The sequence below is a fragment of the Herpailurus yagouaroundi genome, unplaced genomic scaffold, assembly GCF_014898765.1.
Source record: "Herpailurus yagouaroundi ecotype Mexico unplaced genomic scaffold, PumYag 437, whole genome shotgun sequence".
In the NCBI taxonomy this organism is placed as follows: Eukaryota; Metazoa; Chordata; class Mammalia; order Carnivora; family Felidae; genus Herpailurus; species Herpailurus yagouaroundi.
Window position 1 is genome coordinate 784,315 of NW_024412654.1, and position 19,881 is coordinate 804,195.

The 19,881-nt window shown below is 62.8% G+C and overlaps 1 protein-coding gene across 3 annotated transcripts in view; it reads left to right on the forward strand.

Moving 5' to 3' along the window:
* The first annotated feature begins 33 nt into the window (after positions 1–33).
* GALNT9 (polypeptide N-acetylgalactosaminyltransferase 9) overlaps positions 34–19,881 on the forward strand; it is an 86,610-nt gene continuing 66,762 nt past the window's right edge. Inside the window, exons 1-2 of one of the 3 annotated variants that reach the window (XM_040464184.1) lie at positions 34–260; positions 291–420. In XM_040464184.1, coding sequence (XP_040320118.1) covers positions 150–260; positions 291–420 — 241 coding nt within the window. In that variant the 5' untranslated portion in view covers positions 34–149. Of the gene's footprint in view, positions 421–8,045; positions 8,274–19,881 lie in introns of those variants that run through there. The other 2 variants (XM_040464183.1, XM_040464185.1) reach the window with 2 other exon arrangements.

A 19,881-nucleotide genomic window follows, 5' to 3' on the forward strand; every position in this document is an offset into this window, starting at 1 on the left:
CCCCCCCCCCCCCCCCCCCCCCGCGGCCCCGCGGTCAGCCGGGCTGGCTCATGGTCCCCGAAGCGGCGGGCCGGGCGGAGGCTCCTGCGGCCGCTGGGCCCACGGGGATGCCCCGCGGGTGAGGCAGCCCCCAGCTTCCAGCCGCGCTCATGGCGGTGGCCAGGAAGATCAAAACTTTGCTGACGGTCAACATCCTGGTGTTCGTGGGCATCATCGTCTTCTCCGTGTACTGCCGCCTGCAGGACCGCTCCGAGGGGCTGGTGCAGACCGTGCGCAGCGCCGAGGGGCTGGTGCAGACCGTGCGCAGCGCCGACCGCCGGGTGCGCAGCCGGCACGCCAAGGCAGGCGCGCTCGCCGACCGCGAAGCCATCCTGGAGCGTCTGGACCACCTGGAGGAGGTGGTCTACAACCAGCTGAATGGTGAGCCCGGGCAGCGTCCCTCTCGGGACAGAGGGGCTGGACGGAGGGGCCGGAGGGCGGGGAACTGTCCCCAGTTCTCTGGACACCGCACTGTGTCCCGGCCACTGGAGCCGACACCGACCCCAGGGGCCTGATGGCCCCCGCAGGGGCTGGGGTCAAACTCCTTCCGTGCTACTTCTGGAGGAGGCTGGGTGGGAGGCGGATAAGGAGGAGAAGGGCTCCCTTAGCAGAGAGCGGTGGCCTGGGTGACCACTCATTCGTGCCCGCACCCAGTGGACACTTGAGAGCCCTCCCCATCAGCCCACATGTGACGTCTCCAACTTACCCCCTGAGAGAACTTGAGAGAACTTCTAATGAAGCTCTACGACTTGCTTCAAGAACAGGCAGTGCCCAGGTCGGAGGGTGAGGGGCAGGTTCTGCTTTTCCAGCAGCTGTGGGGGCGGGGGGCCCTCGCCTGCCGTCACCCCTCTCGCTCCTGGAAGACGCGGGCACTGGAGGGAGGGTGGTGCTGCCTTTCGGCGGTTGCCGGCGTGGTGTGTCTTGACGCCGGTGGGGAGTGGTGCCTCCCTATGACCCCGGGCCTGTCCAGCCTCCCGTCCTGGGGACGCCTGGGGCTCCCTCCAGACAGTGTTGCTGTGGGACAAGCATGAGGCCGGGGGCTGGCGCCTCGCGGACAGATTGAGTCAGGGGTGCAGCAGGGGCTTGGCAGGTGTCAGTCACCTAGACGGACCCTGGGCCGTGGTGTGTGGGAGCCCACAGTCCTTGGACTCTTCGTCAGCAAGCCCAGCGTCAGCGCGACGGAGGGTCAGTGTGACTGAGGGTCAGGGCCGCTGGCCACAGCTGGGAGGAATGGGTGTTTCCCACCTGGGGAGGCAGCGGGCCGAATACAGTGGGTGCTGGTCCCTGGTCGGTCTCTGTGCTGAGGTACGAGGAGGAAGGACAGAAGTTTGTGTGTTTGCCTCATTAGTGGCTTTTTCTACCTGTTCTGTGCTGTCCTGCAAGTGAGCCAGCAGCTCCGCCAGCCTGGTCGGGAGGCATCGGCAGCAGGCTCTGGGTGGAGGTGTCTGGCCTGCACCGCCGGGGGTCTGCTCCGGCTCCCTGCCCGCGGGGGGTGGGGGGGGGCTTCTCGGCCTTTCCTTCGGGAGGGCACCCTGCGACCCAGGGGCTCGGTGACAGCTGGGATGAGGGGACCGTCCGCAGCCTCCCTCGCTGTCTGGGAGGCAGCCAAGCATCCTTCTGGCCTCCCAAGTGCCCCCTCGCCGCCCCCCCCCCCACCAGGACCCGTGGCTCTCCCCCAGAGGTGCCTTTCACGAGTGAGCCGTGTGGCTTTTCTGATCTCTCCCACCGAGCCGCAGCCACGAGGGGAGAAAAGTTTAGTCCAACTGCCACTGCTGTTCCGATGTTGTGATTCATCCTCCGGAAGAGCCGTGCCCCGTGACAGCACGTAGCTTTACTGAAGTGTATTTGCCAGGGAGTTATGGTCTGTTTTATGGGGAGAGCCGGAGGATTATATAAAAACATTGGCAGCACGTCGGGTTGTGTAACATCGCGACGGCCGGCTCAGCACCGTGGGCTGTTCTCACCTTGCCCTTCAAGGTGGGAAGAAGCCAGGGTTCTCGGTGGCAGAGAAGCCCAGGACCTCTGACTGACCTTCCCGACGCTAGCGGCACAAGGGGAAGTGGTTCGGGAACGCGAGTGTCACTCCCTTGCTGACCCCGGCCTCCCCCGTGTCCCCAGTTCCCCTCTCCCCTTCCTCCACTCTTCACCCGCCTTTCTCCAAATGTGCCGCTGGCTCTCTCTCTGTCTGCCTCCCTCTCTCCGTCTCTGTCTGTCTCTGCGTCTCTGTCTCTCTCCCTCTCTCTCTTCTTGTGTCTCCCTATCCCTCTCCCTCCCTCTCTGTCTCTCTCTGTCACCGTCTCTATGTCCTTGTCTGTCTCTTTCTCTCCCTGTCTCCCCTCCCTGCTCTCCTCTGATGAGGCTCTTACACCCCACTTCGAGGCCGTGTACCCCACAAGGTGTCCCACCCAGGAGTCACTCAGTATTTGTTCCTGGAAATGACGAGACAGACAGTGCTTCCCTTATCCCAGGCTGGTCCCTAAGGAGGGGCCGCTACGGGCTTGACATTTGCTCACGAGAAGCCATTTGAGAGCAGTGCTTAGCCCTCCAAACGGGTACCGACTCCCGACTCCCCGTGAGAAAGGACACTGAAGAACACGGGGGGGGGGGGGGGGGGGCGGTGCTCCCCGTGGCTGCCTGTCCGCTTCAGATTCAGGAAATGTAGAGGAAATAATTCCTGGGAGTCTCCACCGAGTGTGGAAAGGAGAGGAAGGAATCCAAAGAAAATGACGTACCACTTCTATTTCCTCTGCCCTGACTGCCTCCTGGAGATGCCTCTCCTGGCTCAGAGGGGCTGGTGGGAAGGAAGGGGTGTCCCAGGAGTGGGGCCGGGAGGCAGGACATTCTTCCCACACCCTTTCTTCAGCCGCTCTGCTGACCTTTACTCAGGATGTCCTGTGGACCTCAGCAAAGACCTAACAAATGGTGTACATAGATCCAAATTCACAGGACCTGGGAGAAAATATTCTTTAAGGAAACGCAATGTAGTCACATCCTGTATGTGCGTGCGAGTTGCTTCTAAATTCAGTGCTCAAGGCAAGAAAAAAAACGCGTATAGCCAGAAATCATCCTTCTGGATATCTTAAATCACATCCATGGTTCTGTGGGTACGACTGGCACAGGGAGTCTCATGAACGCGGTGTCTGGGAGCCTCCAAGCTTGGTGGCAAGAGGGAGGGAGATGTCCCCAGTCGGCCGCCTGGTCTGCAAGCCAGCCCCTGGGGGATGGGAAGGGCAGGAGAATTCTCCCGTGCTCCGTGCTCCGGCCACATCGGCGGCTCTCTGTTGTCGTGGGCGTGACCCAGGTGAAGGCAGTCACCTCCCAGCAGACCTCGGACCTCGTGTGCAGCGAGGCCGGGCCTCCTCCCTGCACAGGGGAGGCCACCCACCGCCCAGCCGCCCTGCCCCCCCCCCCCCACGCGATCTTCCGACCCTTGGGGCCACGGTTCTGGGCGGAGCTGGGCCGGGAGCTGCCAGCTGTGGGGGGCCGGCTGCTGTAGAGGGAGGTACTTTCTAACGTGCAGAGTGCACGCGTCAATCCCTCCACCCCAACCCACCTCCGCCCAAACCCTGCAGTCGGGGGTCAAAGCGTGGGCCCGCTGTGCGGACGGCACACGAGGGCCCGCCAGAGAGTCCGGCCAGCTCTGCCCGCGCCCCGGGCCACTCGCGCTCGTCTGGGGAAGAGATGGTTTCGACGCTGCTCCCTCTCGAGCTCCAGCAATGCATGTGTGACCGGCTCCGTCTACACCGTATTTGTGGATGACGCCGGCCCTGACTCATCTGAGGGATTTTGTCTGTTTTACCCACGGCTCTAACACCCGGGGTCTCCGGCGGCATTGTGTGTGTACCTAGTGCTGTGGAAACGTTTGTGGAATGAGCAAGTAAGCGGACCTTCCTCTAAACCATTCATTGCTTTTGCACAAAGTAAATGTATTTAAAAAAACAGGTGCACATCAGCAGCACACCCACAAGCAGAGGGGACCAAGCGACAATGACGAGACCGTGCAGGCCATGAGGTCCACGGGGCTCTGAGCCCAAGCCCACTCTTCCTGAAACGGGAGATTCTCAAGTGAAAGACATGTGCAGGGACATATTAGCACGAAACCAAGACTCTCTCCTTGGAGAAACGGGTGATCCAGAACGTCTGAAAAAGGGAATCTGTCTCATGGTGGGAGTCGGTGTTATTCAACCCTATGTTCTTCTTTTCCCCCAAATCCTGTCCGGATTGTGGGTCCTTCCAGGACTGCGGCTGTGCCTTGGGAAGCCTGGTCTGTGGCAGACCGTGTCCCGAGGGGAAGCGGGTGGTCAGAGGCTAAGGGGCACATGCCCACTGCAGCGGGGTCCCAGATTTCTGATCAGGAGGCGAAAATCCTACCGACAATCTGAGAGCGCTGAGGTTTTTTTTAAATCTTTTTTTTAATGTTTATTTTTGAGAGAGAGAGAGAGAGAGAGAGAGAGCGCATGAGGGGGCAGAGGCAGAGAGAGAGGGAGACACAGAATCTGAAGCAGGCTCCAGGCTCCGAGCTGTCAGCACAGAGCCCGACCCGGGGCTCGAACTCACAGACCGCGAGATCATGACCTGAGCCGAAGTCGGACGCTTAACCCACTGAGCCACTCAGGCGCCCCGTGCTGCGTTTTAATAATAAAACCCTAGTTGAGCTGCACAGAGGCTGTCGGGGTGAGGGTGAGGTGGTGATGCTGGATTTTTACCCAACGTTTGCCCTGGGCCTGTGGCCGCAGATGACACACGCACAGAGGTGTGCCTGTCTTCCACTGTGGTGTCTGCCTTAGCGATTGACAGATATCACGGCCGAGAAGCTGAATTTGGGGAGGCTGTCCCAAGATTCCCCACCTGCTCTGAATGGTAGGTGGTCAGAACGTGCTCTCTGCCCCTCGGAGGCCTGGCTCAGGGTTTCAGAGGCTCTGCTAGAACAGAAGCCACATGAGGCCCCTGATGGTCTCACCGCCCCCCCCCCCCCCCCACCTACTGTTTGCGTCACAAAAGGATGAGTGGATCGGATGGCAAGAACCCACAGAAGAGGGCGTGGAGAAGGGGGTGGCTGGGGTCTGGGGAGAGTGCCCAGTGTCTGGCTGTCCCCCCCCCCCGGACACCCCTCGCCCCTCGCCCCCAGCACAGCCGCCCTGAGAGCCCTGTGTTTCTCAGGAGGGGTTCCCGGCTCTTCTGTGCACATAGGCAGGTCCAGGCTGGAAACGTTCCAGGACATTCCACTTGTTAGGGGGCGTGCGTTCCACAGAAAGCTTTCCTGTTCGTGGTGAGTTTTAGCTCCCCAGATGGCTTCCCGCTGGTTCCAGGCACCTTCCTAGCTTGCGTTTGCCCGGCCTCCTCCTCCCGAACCTGCTTTGTGAGTCGTGACATCCTGCACTGCTGGCCTCAGCTGTCCAAGTGGCCACGGCCGGAAAGACAGCTGTAGCTTGTTTGGGATGTGATCGAGGGTCCTGGCAGGGCAGCAGCGTGTAATCGGCTGGCTTTTGCCCCTAGCGCTCCCAGCTGGAGCCCAGCCTCACCCAGGACGCTCGGGACGCCGGGACGGGGCTGTGGCTGTCTGGTGGGAACCGTCTTTCCCGCCTCCCAGCTGCCGTGGGCACAGTGCTGACAGCAGCCTGTGGTTACCTTTCATCACTCTGAGCAGGTGAACAGCACTTGGTTTTGCTTTTTTCCCCTCCCCTCTGCCTGTGCATCTCAGCCTGCTGGGCCGGCCCTGGTCCCCGTCCAGCCACCGATGAGTCAGGACAGCCGAGGCCGCTCCCTGGACACAGGACTGAGCTCCAGGCAGACCTGGCCCTTTGTGTCTGGGGGAATGAGACGCGGGGACGCTCCATCCCGTGATAAACATGGACCTCACCAGGCCTGGCTCCATACGGAGACCCCGCAGCCGCGCTGCTAGGAATAATTCATGCTGGTGATGATCCCCGCTCGGGAGGTGCGGGGCTAAGTGATTGCATTTACAATTCAGCTCCGAAATCTGCATATTTCAAAGGCCCTGCTTTCTGAAAAGACAGTTTATCCTTCGTTCGCTGGAAACTCGACAGAAATAACTGTCTGTATGTTTCCATATCCCCCTGGAGGCATTCCAGGGCGGGACCCACGTCTTCGGACCAGGCTCCTGCTCCCACAGGGTCCAGACACCCTGGAAGGGAAAGCGGCCGGGAGCCAGAGGAGGGCAGCTCCATCCCAGTGGGATTTCCGTTCCCGGAACTCCATCCAGGATCGCCAGGACCGAGATGGTCTCCCAACCACCCAGCACGTCTAATTGCCGTCTAACTGCCATTCCCAGAAAGGAGAAACTCATTTCCCCGGTTGTTTGAAAGGCACTCGCAGCCGCATGACCTCGGTGTGGCCCCGCGTCCGACCGCAGCCTGTCTTCAGGAGGCAGTGTTGGCCGGCAGCAGGGCTCTCACACCGCGGGCCACTGCAGACACTTCCTGGGACGGTCCCGTGACGTCCGCCCCGCACGCTGGAGGCCGCAGAGGCCGTGTGTAGAGAAGCCTCTCCAAGCCGAGGGTCCCCCTCCTTGCGTGAAGGCAGACTCAGTTACCCACATGGCTGTTCATTCCCCTCGTGTTTAGTGAGCACCTGCTATGCTCCTGATGCCAAGTCAGGAGACGTAAGCGATTGGGATGCAGGTGCCCCAGGGAGGAAGGCTGACGAGGAACAGGGTCAGGCATGGGTGAGTGCCATCAAAAGGCAGTGCGATGCAGAGTGGGCGGGTGGACGGGGCACTGGGCTGAGTCACGCCCCAAGGTCACATCCACCCGGACCCTCGGAATGGGGCCTTCTGTGGAGCAAAGACAGCGTCTTTGCTGAGGTGCTCAGTTCAGCTGAGGTCACGCTGGAGCAGGGCGGGCCCCGGTCCAGGGACCTATAAGGACAAGGGTGTCCTTGTAGGAGGTAGAGAGGCATGACAGGGAGGAGAGGCCGCCTGGTGGTGGAGGCGGGGACAGTGACACGTCCAGGAGCCAGGACGGGGGGTGGAGGGCCTGGCCCTTGGCCTCCACCCGAGGCGGTGGGGGCACATCCTTCTGTCTAGCTGGTTGGCTTTGAAAGCACATCTCACTCGGCTCCTGGGACTCAGATGAGATCTGCACGAGGCTGAGGCCCTGCCAGTTATCAGGCAGAAGACCAGGGCCTCCCCGGGGGCTGGAGGGGCCGGGCGGCCTGGGGTCCGCGTGCGGCTTCTGCCAGGCCTTCCCCAGCCGGCACTGTCACATTCGGATGGGTCTTTCCTGCCCGTGCCCTGCAGGACATCGGTGGCTGAGCAGAGACCAGAGGCCAGTTTGTGCGCCCAGTTGTGGCATGGGGAATGTCCAGACGTTGCCCAGTGTCCCCCAGAGCAAGATCACCCCCGTGGAGACCCCTGTCTCACCCCGAGGGCCTGCTCCACCCCTCGGCGAAGTGGCTCACCTGCTCCGGGGCTTGGCGTGCTCGCCGTGACGTGGGGACGGCGGCCACTCCGTCCTCAGAGGGGTCCTGCAAGGCCAGAGGAGCCGGCCTGAGCGGGGGGCCGCCCCCGCGCCCAGCGCGATTCAACCCACTCTGTGGAAGGTGCACCTTCCTACTGCCACCGGGAAGGTGCCGTTGAGACCGTCGCCTTTCCAGTGCTACGGAGAGGGTTCTCGGTTCCATGCCGCCCTCGCCAGGCCCCCTCCAGACACGCTCGCCTCCCCCCGCCCCCCAGCTGTGGCGGGAGGTTCCAGCTGTTCTAGCTGTGGGCTAGGCGTTCGCAGCCGCGCTGGTTTTCTTCTCTGCGGGCTGACACTTTGGACAAACGCTACAGGCTTCCTGTTTTTGGTAATGACAGGTCACCTGTTTAAGAAACAAATGGGGCTGCTGAGCGGCTGACCGCGAGGGCATCCGGTCTGGGAGGGCGGCGTCCCCCCCCCGGGGTCGCGGACAGGTGGCCGGGACGGATGGAGGGAGGCTCTCTCCAGCCTTTCTGCGACCGTCTGATGGAACGCAAGTAAGAAAATAACGTAGCCGCTAGTGCGGACGTGGTGTGGGAGACATCCTGCCGTCGGGCCCTGGCACTTGTCAGCCACATGGACTTGAGGACATCACCGTGGGATTCTCCGTCTCCTCAGGCCTCAAAGGAGGCTTACCGGTTCTGGCTTCAGTTGAGATCTTTGATTTTCAAGGGAAAGAAAACTCAATCCTGACAGACGTGACTCTAGTAGGGCTCGCTGGCCCCTGGGACTGCAGGATTCAGTGGCTGGCGTCAGGTGAGGCTTGAACCAGCAGCCTGGCCCTTTCTGCCCACCCTCGGGGGAGCCTCAGCTTTATGTCTCTCCTGGAGCTTGGGTTCCTGAAGCACAGGACACTGAGAATGGGAAAGAGGGAGTTTCCGCGAGACATCAAGGACGGAGATGCTAGCTCCCACACTCCATGCCTTCTCGCTCAGCCTGCTGTCCCTGGGCGGTTCTGGGAGCATCTCCCCCCCCCCTCCCCCACTGAGAGGCTCCCTGCACTGCAGGCAGCACCTGTAGTCGTCAGGTCAGGACGCACCGGCCACGTGGGCCTTCCCAGGGGACTCAGAGACCTCAGCTGTCGGCCTTCCATGTTTTAGTAAATAAGCTAAGGGCAAATAGTTCCTTAAACCGCGGCCCCAGGGCCTGGCAGCATGCCAGGGGGGGCAGTGCGCATGCGCGGCGTCAAGCCTGTGGCGCGGGGCCTTGAGAAGCAGCCCCTGTGCGGCCAGGTTACAAGCGAGGCTCGGCTGCTGGCCCAGCTTGGGGGCCCAGGGGCGTGGGCTGCGGGGGTGCGTGGGGGAAGGCAGGGGAGACGGCGGGAGCGTAGGGGTCGTGTGGGGTGGCGGTGGGGCTCCGGGACGAAGGTCGGGGAGACGCCTTGGCTGTGGGGGTCTTAGCAGTGGGTGGGCGGCCTTGCCTGGATGACACCGGGAGGTCTGGAGCGGCTGGGGTCACGGCTGGTCTGTGAGCTTCCGGGATTAGTAGCGGGAACCAGGGAAGAGATCTCGAGGCGGGCTCGCCGAGACCCCGGTCTGTTTTCGACATTTGCAGGTAGCGCATTGACGCTTTCCACACTGCAGGCGCGTCCTACTGCCCACAGGAAGGCGGGGCGTTCTAGAAATGTGGGTTCTCCCGGACCGCAGTCCAGGAGTCCAGGCGTTTAGAGTCACTGACAGACACCTTCTTATAGGCGGTGGGGGCCTCTTGGCTGCTGTCGATGAGGGCTGGGTCCTCTGCTGCCCCTCGAGGCCCCCCCGGGGTCGCAGTGGACATGTCGGCCTGCCGTTGGCCCTGAGAGGGAGGCTTCGCAGGATGGCTTGACCCGGCTTGTCCTGGACGCCCGGGTATGCTGGTCACACAGCGGGCCCCTCCCTCGGCATCTGGCGGTCAGCAGGCTGGGGTCCACACGTCCAAGACGGGAAGCCCAGGGCAGGACCTGCGGGGCTGGGGTGGGGAGGGGGGAAATGCCCGGCACCCGTGTGGCGTCCGTGTAGGCAAACCCGCGAGCCAAAACTCAACTGCTTTTCACGTAAACACAAATAATATTTTTCATGGTGTAAACCTCAGACTTCCAAGAATACATCTGCAGGGTGTTCCCAGGAAGGCCAGAGGTTTTTGCTCAAAATGCACTGAGGGGTCAGTCCCAGGTCCGCTGGGTCCCAGGGTGTGCCCAGGTCCGCTGGGGCAGTGCAGTGGCTCTGGTGACCCCACAGTGGCTCCGCCCATGGCCCGCCGCCCGGGTCCCAGCTGGCGGCTCTCTCGGTGCCGTGTTGCAGGCAGAGCTCCGGGCACCAGACACGCAGCAGCAAGGCCACGTGTGGACCCCGCCCTCACGGTTCGCGTGTCCTGTGAGGACAGAGGGGAGACACAAGGATAAGCAGGTTTAATTTCCTCTTGCTGAAACCAGTTAGCACAACTTAGTGGCTCAACGCGGCACATAGGAATTCTCTTGGTTCCGGAGGCCTCTCGGGGCTAAAGGCGGGACGTCCTGAGTGCTGGCTCCTTGTGGCCCGGGGGGGGGGGGGGTCCCAGTGTCCAGGCACCTGCTTCTGGGGCCATGGCCCTTCCTCTGTCACGGGCAGCAGTGTGGGCCTCTGCGCCCCCCCGTCTCCCTCCACACCTCCCCCCGTTCCTGCCCAGTCTCCCTCTACTGCTCCCGTCCTCTCTCCCTCCCTGTCTCTCTCTTCCACTTGTCAGGTCCCTGTGCCCACATCCACCTGCCCGCATAATCCAGGACAACCTCCCCAGCCCCAGGTCAGCTGGTCGGCGACCTTACTCTCTTCGCCATACAACCGAACACATCCCCAGGCTCTGGAACTGGGACGTGAGAGTCTTTGGGGACCCGTTATTCTGCCGACCACAGTGGGCAAACTCTGCTGACACAACGCTGAGGAGCAAACAAAATAAGGCGGGGAGGGGGGAAGGGCAGAGCTGGCGGGTGACACCGGTGTCGTTGCCGGGTGCCCAGAGGAGGCCTCAGGAAGAGACTGACTGGTGTCAGACAGGTGAGGGCGGGACATGCTCTGGGCCCAGCAAGTGCCAAGGTCCTGGGGCAGCGTGTGCCCAGTGCGTTTGGCGGGATGGCTGGAAAGCAGGTTCGGGGGGGGGTGTGCTGGAGACTCACATCTGGGCGCCCCGGGCACCCACCCGGGCTGCCGTGACGACCTCCACCCACCAGGCGGCCTGTGTGACGGTAGCTCATTGTCTCACGGTTCTGGAGGTTGGAAGTCCAGGACCAAGGTGCTGGCGGAGCTTCACACGGCCTCTCCTCTGTGTGCACACGCTCCTGGGGTCTCTCCCTCCGGGAGGCCACGGTCCTCACACGGTCCTGCCGCTTGCTCGCGGGGGAAGGTGACCCGATGAGGTCAGTTTAGCGGAGGGGCGGGTGCAGGGGAATTAGACTCGGCAGGCGCGGTGCTCTGCGGTGAAGCAGGGACTCTGGGCCGCACCGGGGACGTGTGGGGCCAAGCGGGTCTCCGCGCGGGCCGCCTCCCAGCTCTGGACGCGGACGCGCTGTGCCCGATGTGGGACAGCACCGCTGGCCTCCGCCCGCCGATGCCAGGGCACCCCTGCCCTGGTTGTGACGCCCACAGTGTCCTCAAGTGCTGCCAGGTGTCCCCTAGGGGCACCCCTCGCTGAGAACGGGGTGCACAGGTCAGTGCCGCAGAGGGGGTGTTTCTGAGACGGGACAGGGCACCAAGGCGGTGGGGGGGGGGGGGGGCGGTGTTCGTCCGGATCATGTGACGCTGACGAGACCCCAGCGCCACAGGCCAGTTCTGGGGCAGCCGACGGGGCGGGAACCTGGGTGTCTCTTCCGATTCTTCCATTTTCCCGGGGAGGCAAGAAGCAAGGTCCTCAGCTGAGGCTGCAGGTACAAATCACGCTCCCTCCTTCCCCTCTTGTTAAAGCGGGGCCACAGCCTCAGCCGGGTGCCTGAGAAGAAAGCGTGTCAGGTGGTGCTCGGTCAGTGCCCTTGGGCTCCGAACAGGGACGTCCCACGGTGCGGACACGGGGCGGCTGGTCTGCCAGATGGGGGTGGGTGGTCAGTGTTTACCAGACGGGGCGCCCACTTTGTAGAGGCCGGGGGAGGGGTTGGGGTGGGGGGCAAGAGCCTGTCTCCTGCCTCCACCCCCCTCCCAGGGCGGTTCCATCCGGGTGTGACAGGTGGGAGGCCCCCGGGGGACGTGCCCAGGGGAGGGGCCGCCCTCCTCGGGCCCCTCCCGGCCTCCACCAGGACGGGGCCTTGCTCGCAGGGTCCAGGCTGTTGGCTGGGCCTCTGTCCTAGGCGTTTTCCTCACACCTGGTGGCAACAGCAGCCAGGTGCATGTGCACCACCGAGGGCCCGGGGCCCTGACCGCGCCGCCCCCACAGAAGCAGTGACGTCCCCAGGGTCCCTGCCCCGTACGCCTCCCCAGAGGCGGGCGAAGACACCAGCTCAGATCAGCGTCCGGTGTCACAGCTCCTGCCTCTGACGGCAAGAAAGGAAACTGTGTTTACTTTCCACGGAGCAGTTTGGTCAGGTCGGCTCTGCGTGTAGCCCCCGTCTGAAACCAGCAAGCCTTGATTTTATTTCAGAGAAACGGCCCGGCTTGTGCAAGGCACCGTTTTCACACTCTTCCGAGCAGATTGTGGAAAATGCCTGTTAATATTCTGTGTGCTTGAGCACTTAGCAGTGGGCACGGAGCAAGCGCGCTTCTCCTAATTGGGAGGAGGGAGAGTGTGGTGTGGGGACGTGGGCCGTGGAGCCAGGTGGCCACTTGGGAGCTGGAGTCACCCCAGCCCTCACCGCCCCGGTCGGCTTTCTTCCTCGCTTCTGGTCCCTTCACCCGCGAGACGGCTTGAAGCCGCATTTGTCTCCCGGCGCTGCTCCCAGAGTGGGGGGAGAGGAACAAGCCCCACGTGTGGTCCCCGCTCAGCAGGACCGGCTGACGTGGCCCAGCCTGCAAACCCACGGTGCACCCATCTTCCGGACACCTCCACCGGGCCGACCCTGTTTCTGACGCGGCCCACCCTGCCGGGAAATGCGCGGCGCCCAGGCTTCCTGGGGAAGTTGGGGCCGGGCGCCAGGGAGTGGTTTCTCCAGTTCACGCTTCTGTCACAGAACCTGTCGACGCGGAGCTTAGGACGGTGCTCAGAGCACGCGCCTTCCTCTGAGAGTTTCCAGCCAGGCGGGAGGCGGCCGGTTACCGGGAATGCCGACATTCGAAGCAGCACGAGAGAGCGGCCTGTGTTGAGGGGGCAGGTCAGGGGGGACCGGGAGTTAGGTGGACCCGGGTCCAAACCCCAGCCGGACGGCCTCGAGCAGTCCCTTCGTCTCCCTGAGCCGTGGTTTCCACATCCGTGAACTGGGAAGAACGATTATCCTTCCGCAAGAGGATTTTGAGGAAATTCGATAAGGTAATGCGTAAGTGTTTAGCAAAGTGCCTGACACATAGCTGGTCCTCAGAAATGGGAGCAAAGACAAAGGAAGGCAAGCAGTTGAGATTGGGTGGTATTGGGACAAACGGATGGCACGATGCCTGACACGAAGCAGGTTCTTAGTAAATATTTGTTCACTGGACGGATGGATGGGGGATGGATGGATGGGCGGGCGGGAGAGTGGATGGATGGGTGGATAGGGAGAGGACCTTGCACAGTGAGCAAAGTCAAGTGTCGAGGAAGGGAAGCAAGTATCCCGAGTGGCTGGAGGAGGGCAGAAGGCCAGGAAGGCAAGTCGGGCCCGAATGCACCCACGTGCGGGCAGATAGCCTGCCAGGCACAAGTGTGGGTCTGATAGCCTCACGTCCAGTGTGGCCCAGAAGGGTGGCCCCCTCTGGGGGCAGAGACGTGCGACCATAGGCACTGCCCACGACCTCAAGGAGCCCTTGCCGCCCTGCGCACAGGGGTGTGGGGCGTGTTCTCTGTCCCAGGGCTGCAGAACTCAGGGCGGGCTCCTTCCCGACCTCCAGAACAGCTGTGCAGGGACACGACGGGAGAAGACGGCATAGGTGTTTGAGTCCTGCAGAAATCATGCGGACAGGTTCCAGACCTTCTCCGTCTCCTCTCTCCGGAGGTCCTGCCGGCCGCTGGGAGGGCGGACACCCAGCTCTGGCCTCTCTCTCCCCGACCTGGGGCCTGCGGGGTCACGGGCACTCAGTGAGGACCAGCTGAGGTCAAGTCTTGTTCACGTCACGGGCAGCTCCTCTAGCCCGGGACTTTGCCCACGACCGAGGGCCCAGTGGCTGGAGGGGCCTCTGGGGAACTGAGGGGATCCGCTCGGGGAGTGTGGGTCCCGTGAGGGAGGCACCGTCACCTTAGCTCAGGTAGGGAAACTGAGGCTCACACGGCTTGAGTATTTTGCCCACAGTTGGGATGTGGGTGCAGGTGGGGTTTGAATTCTGGTGGCTTGGCCGTAGCTGACAAGCAGAGCTCACCCAAGTGCATTCCGGCTCTGTTTGGGGTGGGTGGGTGGGGACGTGAGCTGGGCCAGGAACGGGTGAGGGTTTGGGCCTGGCCCCGCGGCCATGAGGGACGTGTTGCTGCCCCGTGGGCTCGGGTCTGGGGAGATGCGGGTCTGAGGTGTAGACGGGCTCTGAGTCGAGATGGCAGAGTTGGTTCTGGAGGGACTGAGATCTCGGGGGCCTGCGGTCTGCGTGAGAGGAGGACGCGAGTGGGGGGCAGAGGTGGAACGCAGTGGGCTGGACGTCTGTGCCCCAGATTCCCACACGAGAGACCTCTCCCCGAGGGCACGGCTTTAGGACGTGGGTCTCTGGGGGGTGTTGGGGCTGGAGATGGTCCTGGGGCGGTCCCATTGTAAGAAGAGGAAGAGACGGCATATCCCTCTCTGGCTCTGAACACACGCACCCGGGACAGCCATTAAAGGCACGGCGAGAAGGCGGCCGGGGAACAGGCTCTGACCGGAAACCAGACGGGACCTTGGTCTGGATGCCCAGCCTCCAGGGCTGTGACAAACAGAGGCGTGTAAGCGCCCAGTCTGCAGTGTCTCTTCCGGCAGCCCAGGCGGGCATTCGTTCCTGCACTCATTCGTTCCTGCACTCATTCATTTCTGCATTCGTTCGTTCCTGCGTGCATGCATTCTCTCACATTTAGGCGCTCAGTGAGCACCTACTACGGACCAGGTCCTGGGGCTGCGGGAGCCAGCAAGGCAGGCAGTCCTGCCCTTGGAGGTCGGGAGGCAAGGTGAAGGAGGGGCCGGATCCTCCGTCCTCGGCCAAAGGGGCTCCCGGACACACCCAGCCGGACTCTCAGCTCTTTGGGGTCTGGCCCTGCATCCCCACTGCCGTCCCCAGAGCGCAGGCCCTGGAGTTCCTCCTGTTCGTGACCCCCAGGGCGGAGCTGGGCCCACAGGACCACACTTCCCGGGAGATTCGTTTGGGATCTGAGCGGAGAAGCCAGCCCAGTGGAGCCAGAGGCTCGGGTGGGTGTGGGGAGGGTGGGGACCCGACCTCTCTCACCTTCCGGACAGCTTCCCTTGGTGGCCGCTGAGCGACAGGACGCCCCAGTGTCCCCGTGCCCGCTCCTCAGGAACTGGGGGCCCAAACTGGGGCGGGACGGGGCGGCCGCGTGGCGCTCCACACGCCTACAAAGTGCCCGAAGGAACCAGAAAATCCGTTCTGCCAGGCGTTTCCAGTCACTCCTGATTTCGTGTGCTTTGGCCCCATAAATATTCACGTTAGGACACTCTACTGGGCTCAGGGAGAATATGTCTTGCAGGTTTTCCACGTTCTGCACAATTGTCGTGACTTCACAGTTTCAGAAGGGCAGTCCGTCTTCGGCCGCTGACCAGGTAGTGGCTGGGGTCCCCAGGGAGCCTTAACAGACCGTCCGAAATGGAAGGAGCCGCTGCGCGTGGAGAGGGTGGGTGCGCGGAAGCCGGGGGCAGGGACCTCGGCCGCAAAGCCAAGCGGGCTTCTCAGCCATCAGAATTAATAGCGGGCGCGCTGGGCTGGCCTGCATTTTCATAGGGCGGGGAAGAGGGGGGCCGGGGGCTGCGGGGTGCTCTGCTCCCTCCCGTTTCCCTGCCACCTCCACCCCCCTCCCCGTGAAGGCCACCACCAAGGCCGAGGGCGCAAGAGGGTACGGCCCGGAGCCCGGCAGGTGACGAGTGGCGTCTCCACCGAGAACCGCGGGGTCCCACGCGCTGGGCGGCCTCAGGAGCGGGAGACCGACGGCGAGGGTAGTGCGGGCACCACAGCCAACGGCAGCCGGTCCCGTCTCTGCCCGGGTGCCCCGGCGCGCGAGGCGCGCGTGGTGACGGGCGGGGAACGTCAGGGGGACAGGATTGCTGTACCTGCCCTTCCAGGCTCCCGGGCTGTGAGGGGGGCCGTGCGCTCCACTTAGGGGGCTTTCCGGACCTCTGACTTCTGTCCCCCACCCGCGTGTCCTTGAAATGTCAAGTCCGCGGTGTTCAGGACAGCCCCTCCCCCACTCCCAGAAGCACACTCACATCACCCTCTCCCTTTTTGTCCCATTTGTCTTCCCCTCTTGTCAGAGATCCGCTGGTTTTTAGCAGCTGGTGTTTCCGACCCAGGGCTCCTGGTGGATTTCAGGGTAGCGGGTCAGTGGGCTGCCCCTGGGAGCCCCTGGGTGCTGGCTGAGTGTGCGCCCTCCCAGCCCCCCCCCCCCCCCCCCCCAGGCCCTACCCTCTGCCTCTTCCTCAGATTAGCTTGTGACCGGCAGCCTCTCCATGTGGGCCGTTTCCTCTCGGAATATTGGCTTGAGTCGCGGTGGCAGATGGGATCCGTGACTCAAACAAGCTGCGAGCTTGAAAGCCACGCTTCCTCCCGAGCTGAAAACTCACGGCCGCCCACGTTCGCCAGGTACCCTGTCTGGAAGGCGTGGGTTGGCAGGTGTGAAGTCACTCTTCTGGGAGGGGGCTGGAAGAGGCCCCTGGACGGCCTGCCCTGTCCTTGTGTGTGTGTGTGGGGGGGGGGGGGGTGGGCAGCCTGGCTCCCTCGCTCTGGGACCGCACACAGGGTCCTGACTGCGTGGGGCCCGTTCTTCTCGGGGACGCCGAGCCCAGGGGCCTGGAGGCCATCCTCAGGGGCCCAGCCCCATTTCACTCTAGCCTCTCCCTTCCTATTGTGTGGCCCTCGGCCTCGTGGTCACACGGTGGCTGCTCCAGCTCTGGGCATCGAGTCCTAGTTCCAGGCAGGAGAAGGGGGGAAGGACCGCAGACAAAGGCAAACAGACGTATACACCTGCCAAGTCTGTGCCTTTTAGACACATTTCCCAGAAATTTCACCCAGCAAATAGATCTTGGTCACTCGCCACCCCTGGCTGCAAGGTCAGCCCGGGGAGGCGAGCATTTTAGCTGGACTCATTTCTACCCCAAACAAACTGCTGGCCAAGCATCCATAGTGTCTACCACGATCCCTTTACCTAGAACCTCTCCCCTCCTCCCCCTCCTCCCCCTGCTCCCCCACCTCTGCCCTGCTTTCTCTCCCCCTCCTCACCCCCTCCTCCCCCCACCTATGCCCCCTTCCCTCCCCCCAACCCCTCCTCCCCCTCCTTCCCTCCTCTCCCCACCTCTGTCCCCCCTTCCCTCCCCCTCCCCAACCCCTCCTCCTCCTCCTCCCCCCACCTCTGCCCCCTCTTCTCTTCCCCTCCTCTTCTTTGCCCACTCCTCCCCTCCCCCACCCTCCCCTCCCCTCCTCGGTTCCCTCTCCACCTCCTCCTTTCACTCTCCTCCCCTCCCCCACCCTCCCTCTCCTCCCCTCCCCCACCCTCCCTCTCCTCCCCATCCACCTTCTCCCTTCTCCTCTTCTCTTCCCTCCCCACCCTCCCCCGCCCCTTGTCCCTCCTCCTCCCACACCTGTCCTCCCCCTCCTCTTCTCTTCCCTCTCCTCCCCTCCCCTCCCCTCCCACACCCTCCCCCCCTCCCTCCCCCCGTGTGAGTGTCCTGTTGGCTACTGTAACAAGTGACCACAAATGCGGTGGCTTAAAACAACAGGAATTCATTCTCTCACACTCTGGAGGCTGAAGCCTGAAATCCAAGTGCTGGAAAGTTGACTCCTCCTGGAGGCTCTGAGGGAGAGTCTGTTCCAGGCGTCTCTCCAGCTCCTAGTGGCCCCTGGCAATCCTTGGCTTGGGGACACCTGACTCCATCTGTCTCCGTCATCATGTGGCTTCTCCGGTGCGTGTGTGCCTCTCTGAGCCCTCTCTGAACTATCGGGATACTTGGCGTTGAATTTAGGACCCACCTTAATCCCGGACGGTCTCATCTCAAAGTCCTTACCTTAGTTACGTCTGCAAAGACCCCATTTCCAAATAAGGCCACACTCGTGGGTTCCAGCTCCTGGGGCCCCCGTTCCACCCACCGCCCTCCCCAGCCATCTAAACCAGGGCACAACCTCTCAACCTCGAGGCAGCCGTGCAAAACGGGGGGGGGGGGGGACGGGGAGCTGCCCTCCTGCACCTGTGTAAGGCTGGACCCTTCCGAAGGGGCTGGGAGCTCAGGCTTGCACATGAAACCTCTCGGGTTGAATTCCGGGGCCCCAGGGGGCAGTGCCCCTGAGACTCGCTCTGAGCCCCAAGCCCCTCTCAATGCCTCCATGTCGGCGGCTCTTTATGAAGTGCCCGGGCCGTCCACAGAAACAGCTGTCTGCCTCCCACAGCCTCTCTGCTCTAAGGGCATCTTGTGGCGTGTAGGTCCCTTCTGGACGACCCAGGACCCTCTGTGTCTCAGGGTCCTGACGGTGATCCCATCTGCAAGACCCATTTCCCACCAGGGCGACGCGGCCACGGGTTCCGGGGATCTTTGGGAGCCGTCATGTAGTCTCCCACACCTGTGCTGACAGATACAGACTTTTGGTACCTTAATGCTAGTTTTTCCGGACCGCTAGTTTTTCCGGACCGGTTGCTGCTATGCAGAGTGGCTCTGTCCTGCTGCCTTCTCTTGAAAGCCTGGAAGATCTGGGGTCTTAGGCTGGGTGAGGTCTGGAGCACGGGGGCACCCACCCCTGGCCCCGTGACGCGGGTGCCGAGGGACAGTGTCCCCGGTCTCGTGAATCGAGAGAAAGTGTCTGGGCAACGGCCCCAGTCCCACAGCCGGGAGCCCCAGTGCGCCCCTGATGGCCGGGGCCCCACGGGTCACCACGTATGAGTAGGCGCTTTTGGGGGGGCAGGCATAGCCATCTCCTCGCCGCGATGGCTTCCAAATTACCTCACGTGCTCAGAAAGCGCATTCCCTCAGGTCACATGACAGGAGCTTGAAATGACTGTTCCCTAACAGTGACCTCTGTGCACTTCAGGAGCTTGCGCTCCCCTCCGGCGACCCCGGGAGAATAAAGCGGGAGGAGTCCTGTGTTGGAAGGAAGCTCCTTCTCCAAAAAGCCAGGTCCCTGCCTCTGAGGCCAAACCCACCTCACGGAGCGAGAGCCCCAGAGCAGAGAATGTTCTGGAAGCTGTGGGTTCTCCGACCTTGATAATTCGCTTTCCTGGCCAGGGGCCTAGCTTTGTCGCCTCCACCCAGGCCCCGACCGTCTGGACCCCCGGGAGAGCCACTGTCTAAGCAGCCCCTGCCGAGGCTGGCTGTTCTGCCCGAGCCGGCCGGGCTCCCGTCCACCTGCTCCAGGATGGAGCACACCTGAGTGGGAGGCCTCCTTCTGTGTAGACAAAACCGGCCCTCAAACCCTTTGTTCTGGATGCTCGAGATACCAGGGGAGGGGGCGCTCTCTCCCGGCGATTTAACCCACTGAGGCACAGACCGACCGTCGGCCGCCCTGTGTCCAGCGGGAACCTGGGTGGGGACAGTGGGCTGCATAGGTGACGACCACACCGTGTGCGGGAGGGGGCTGGCCCCCGGGAGAGCTGGAGCCACGCGAGCTAACAAACACGTGCAAACACGCAGGACGTGTCAAGCAAACGTGTATCTATCTGTTCGACAGGCTCTTACGTGGTGGTTCAGAAGGCAATTGTTAATTATAATTGAGTTTTGCATATGATCACAGGGGAGACACTTTTGGCAATAATTTCAAGGAAGCAAAAAGCAGAATGTGGACTTCTCCAGCCGGAGGACTGAGTGCGGGCACGTCCCGCGGAGCCTCTCCTAGGGCAGCGTGGTCACCGGAGCCCGAGACACTGGAGAAGCCAGGGAGGGCTCAGTCATCGTGGGGTTCCTGCCGACCTGAAGAAGGTTCCGGAATGCCTGCTGGAAGCTCACTTTTTGAGAAGGCATCAGGCCCCTCTTGGATGTGAAAGGGGTCCCCCGGATGCCCGCAGCCAGGACTTGCTTTCGGTCTGGGCGCCGTGATATGGCCGGACTCACCCTCCACGGCCAGCCGCTCCGTCCTCCCGCCACGCGGGCCGGGGGTGTTTGCACCGTCGTCCTCATCTCCAGCCCGACTGGGAGGGCCAAGGG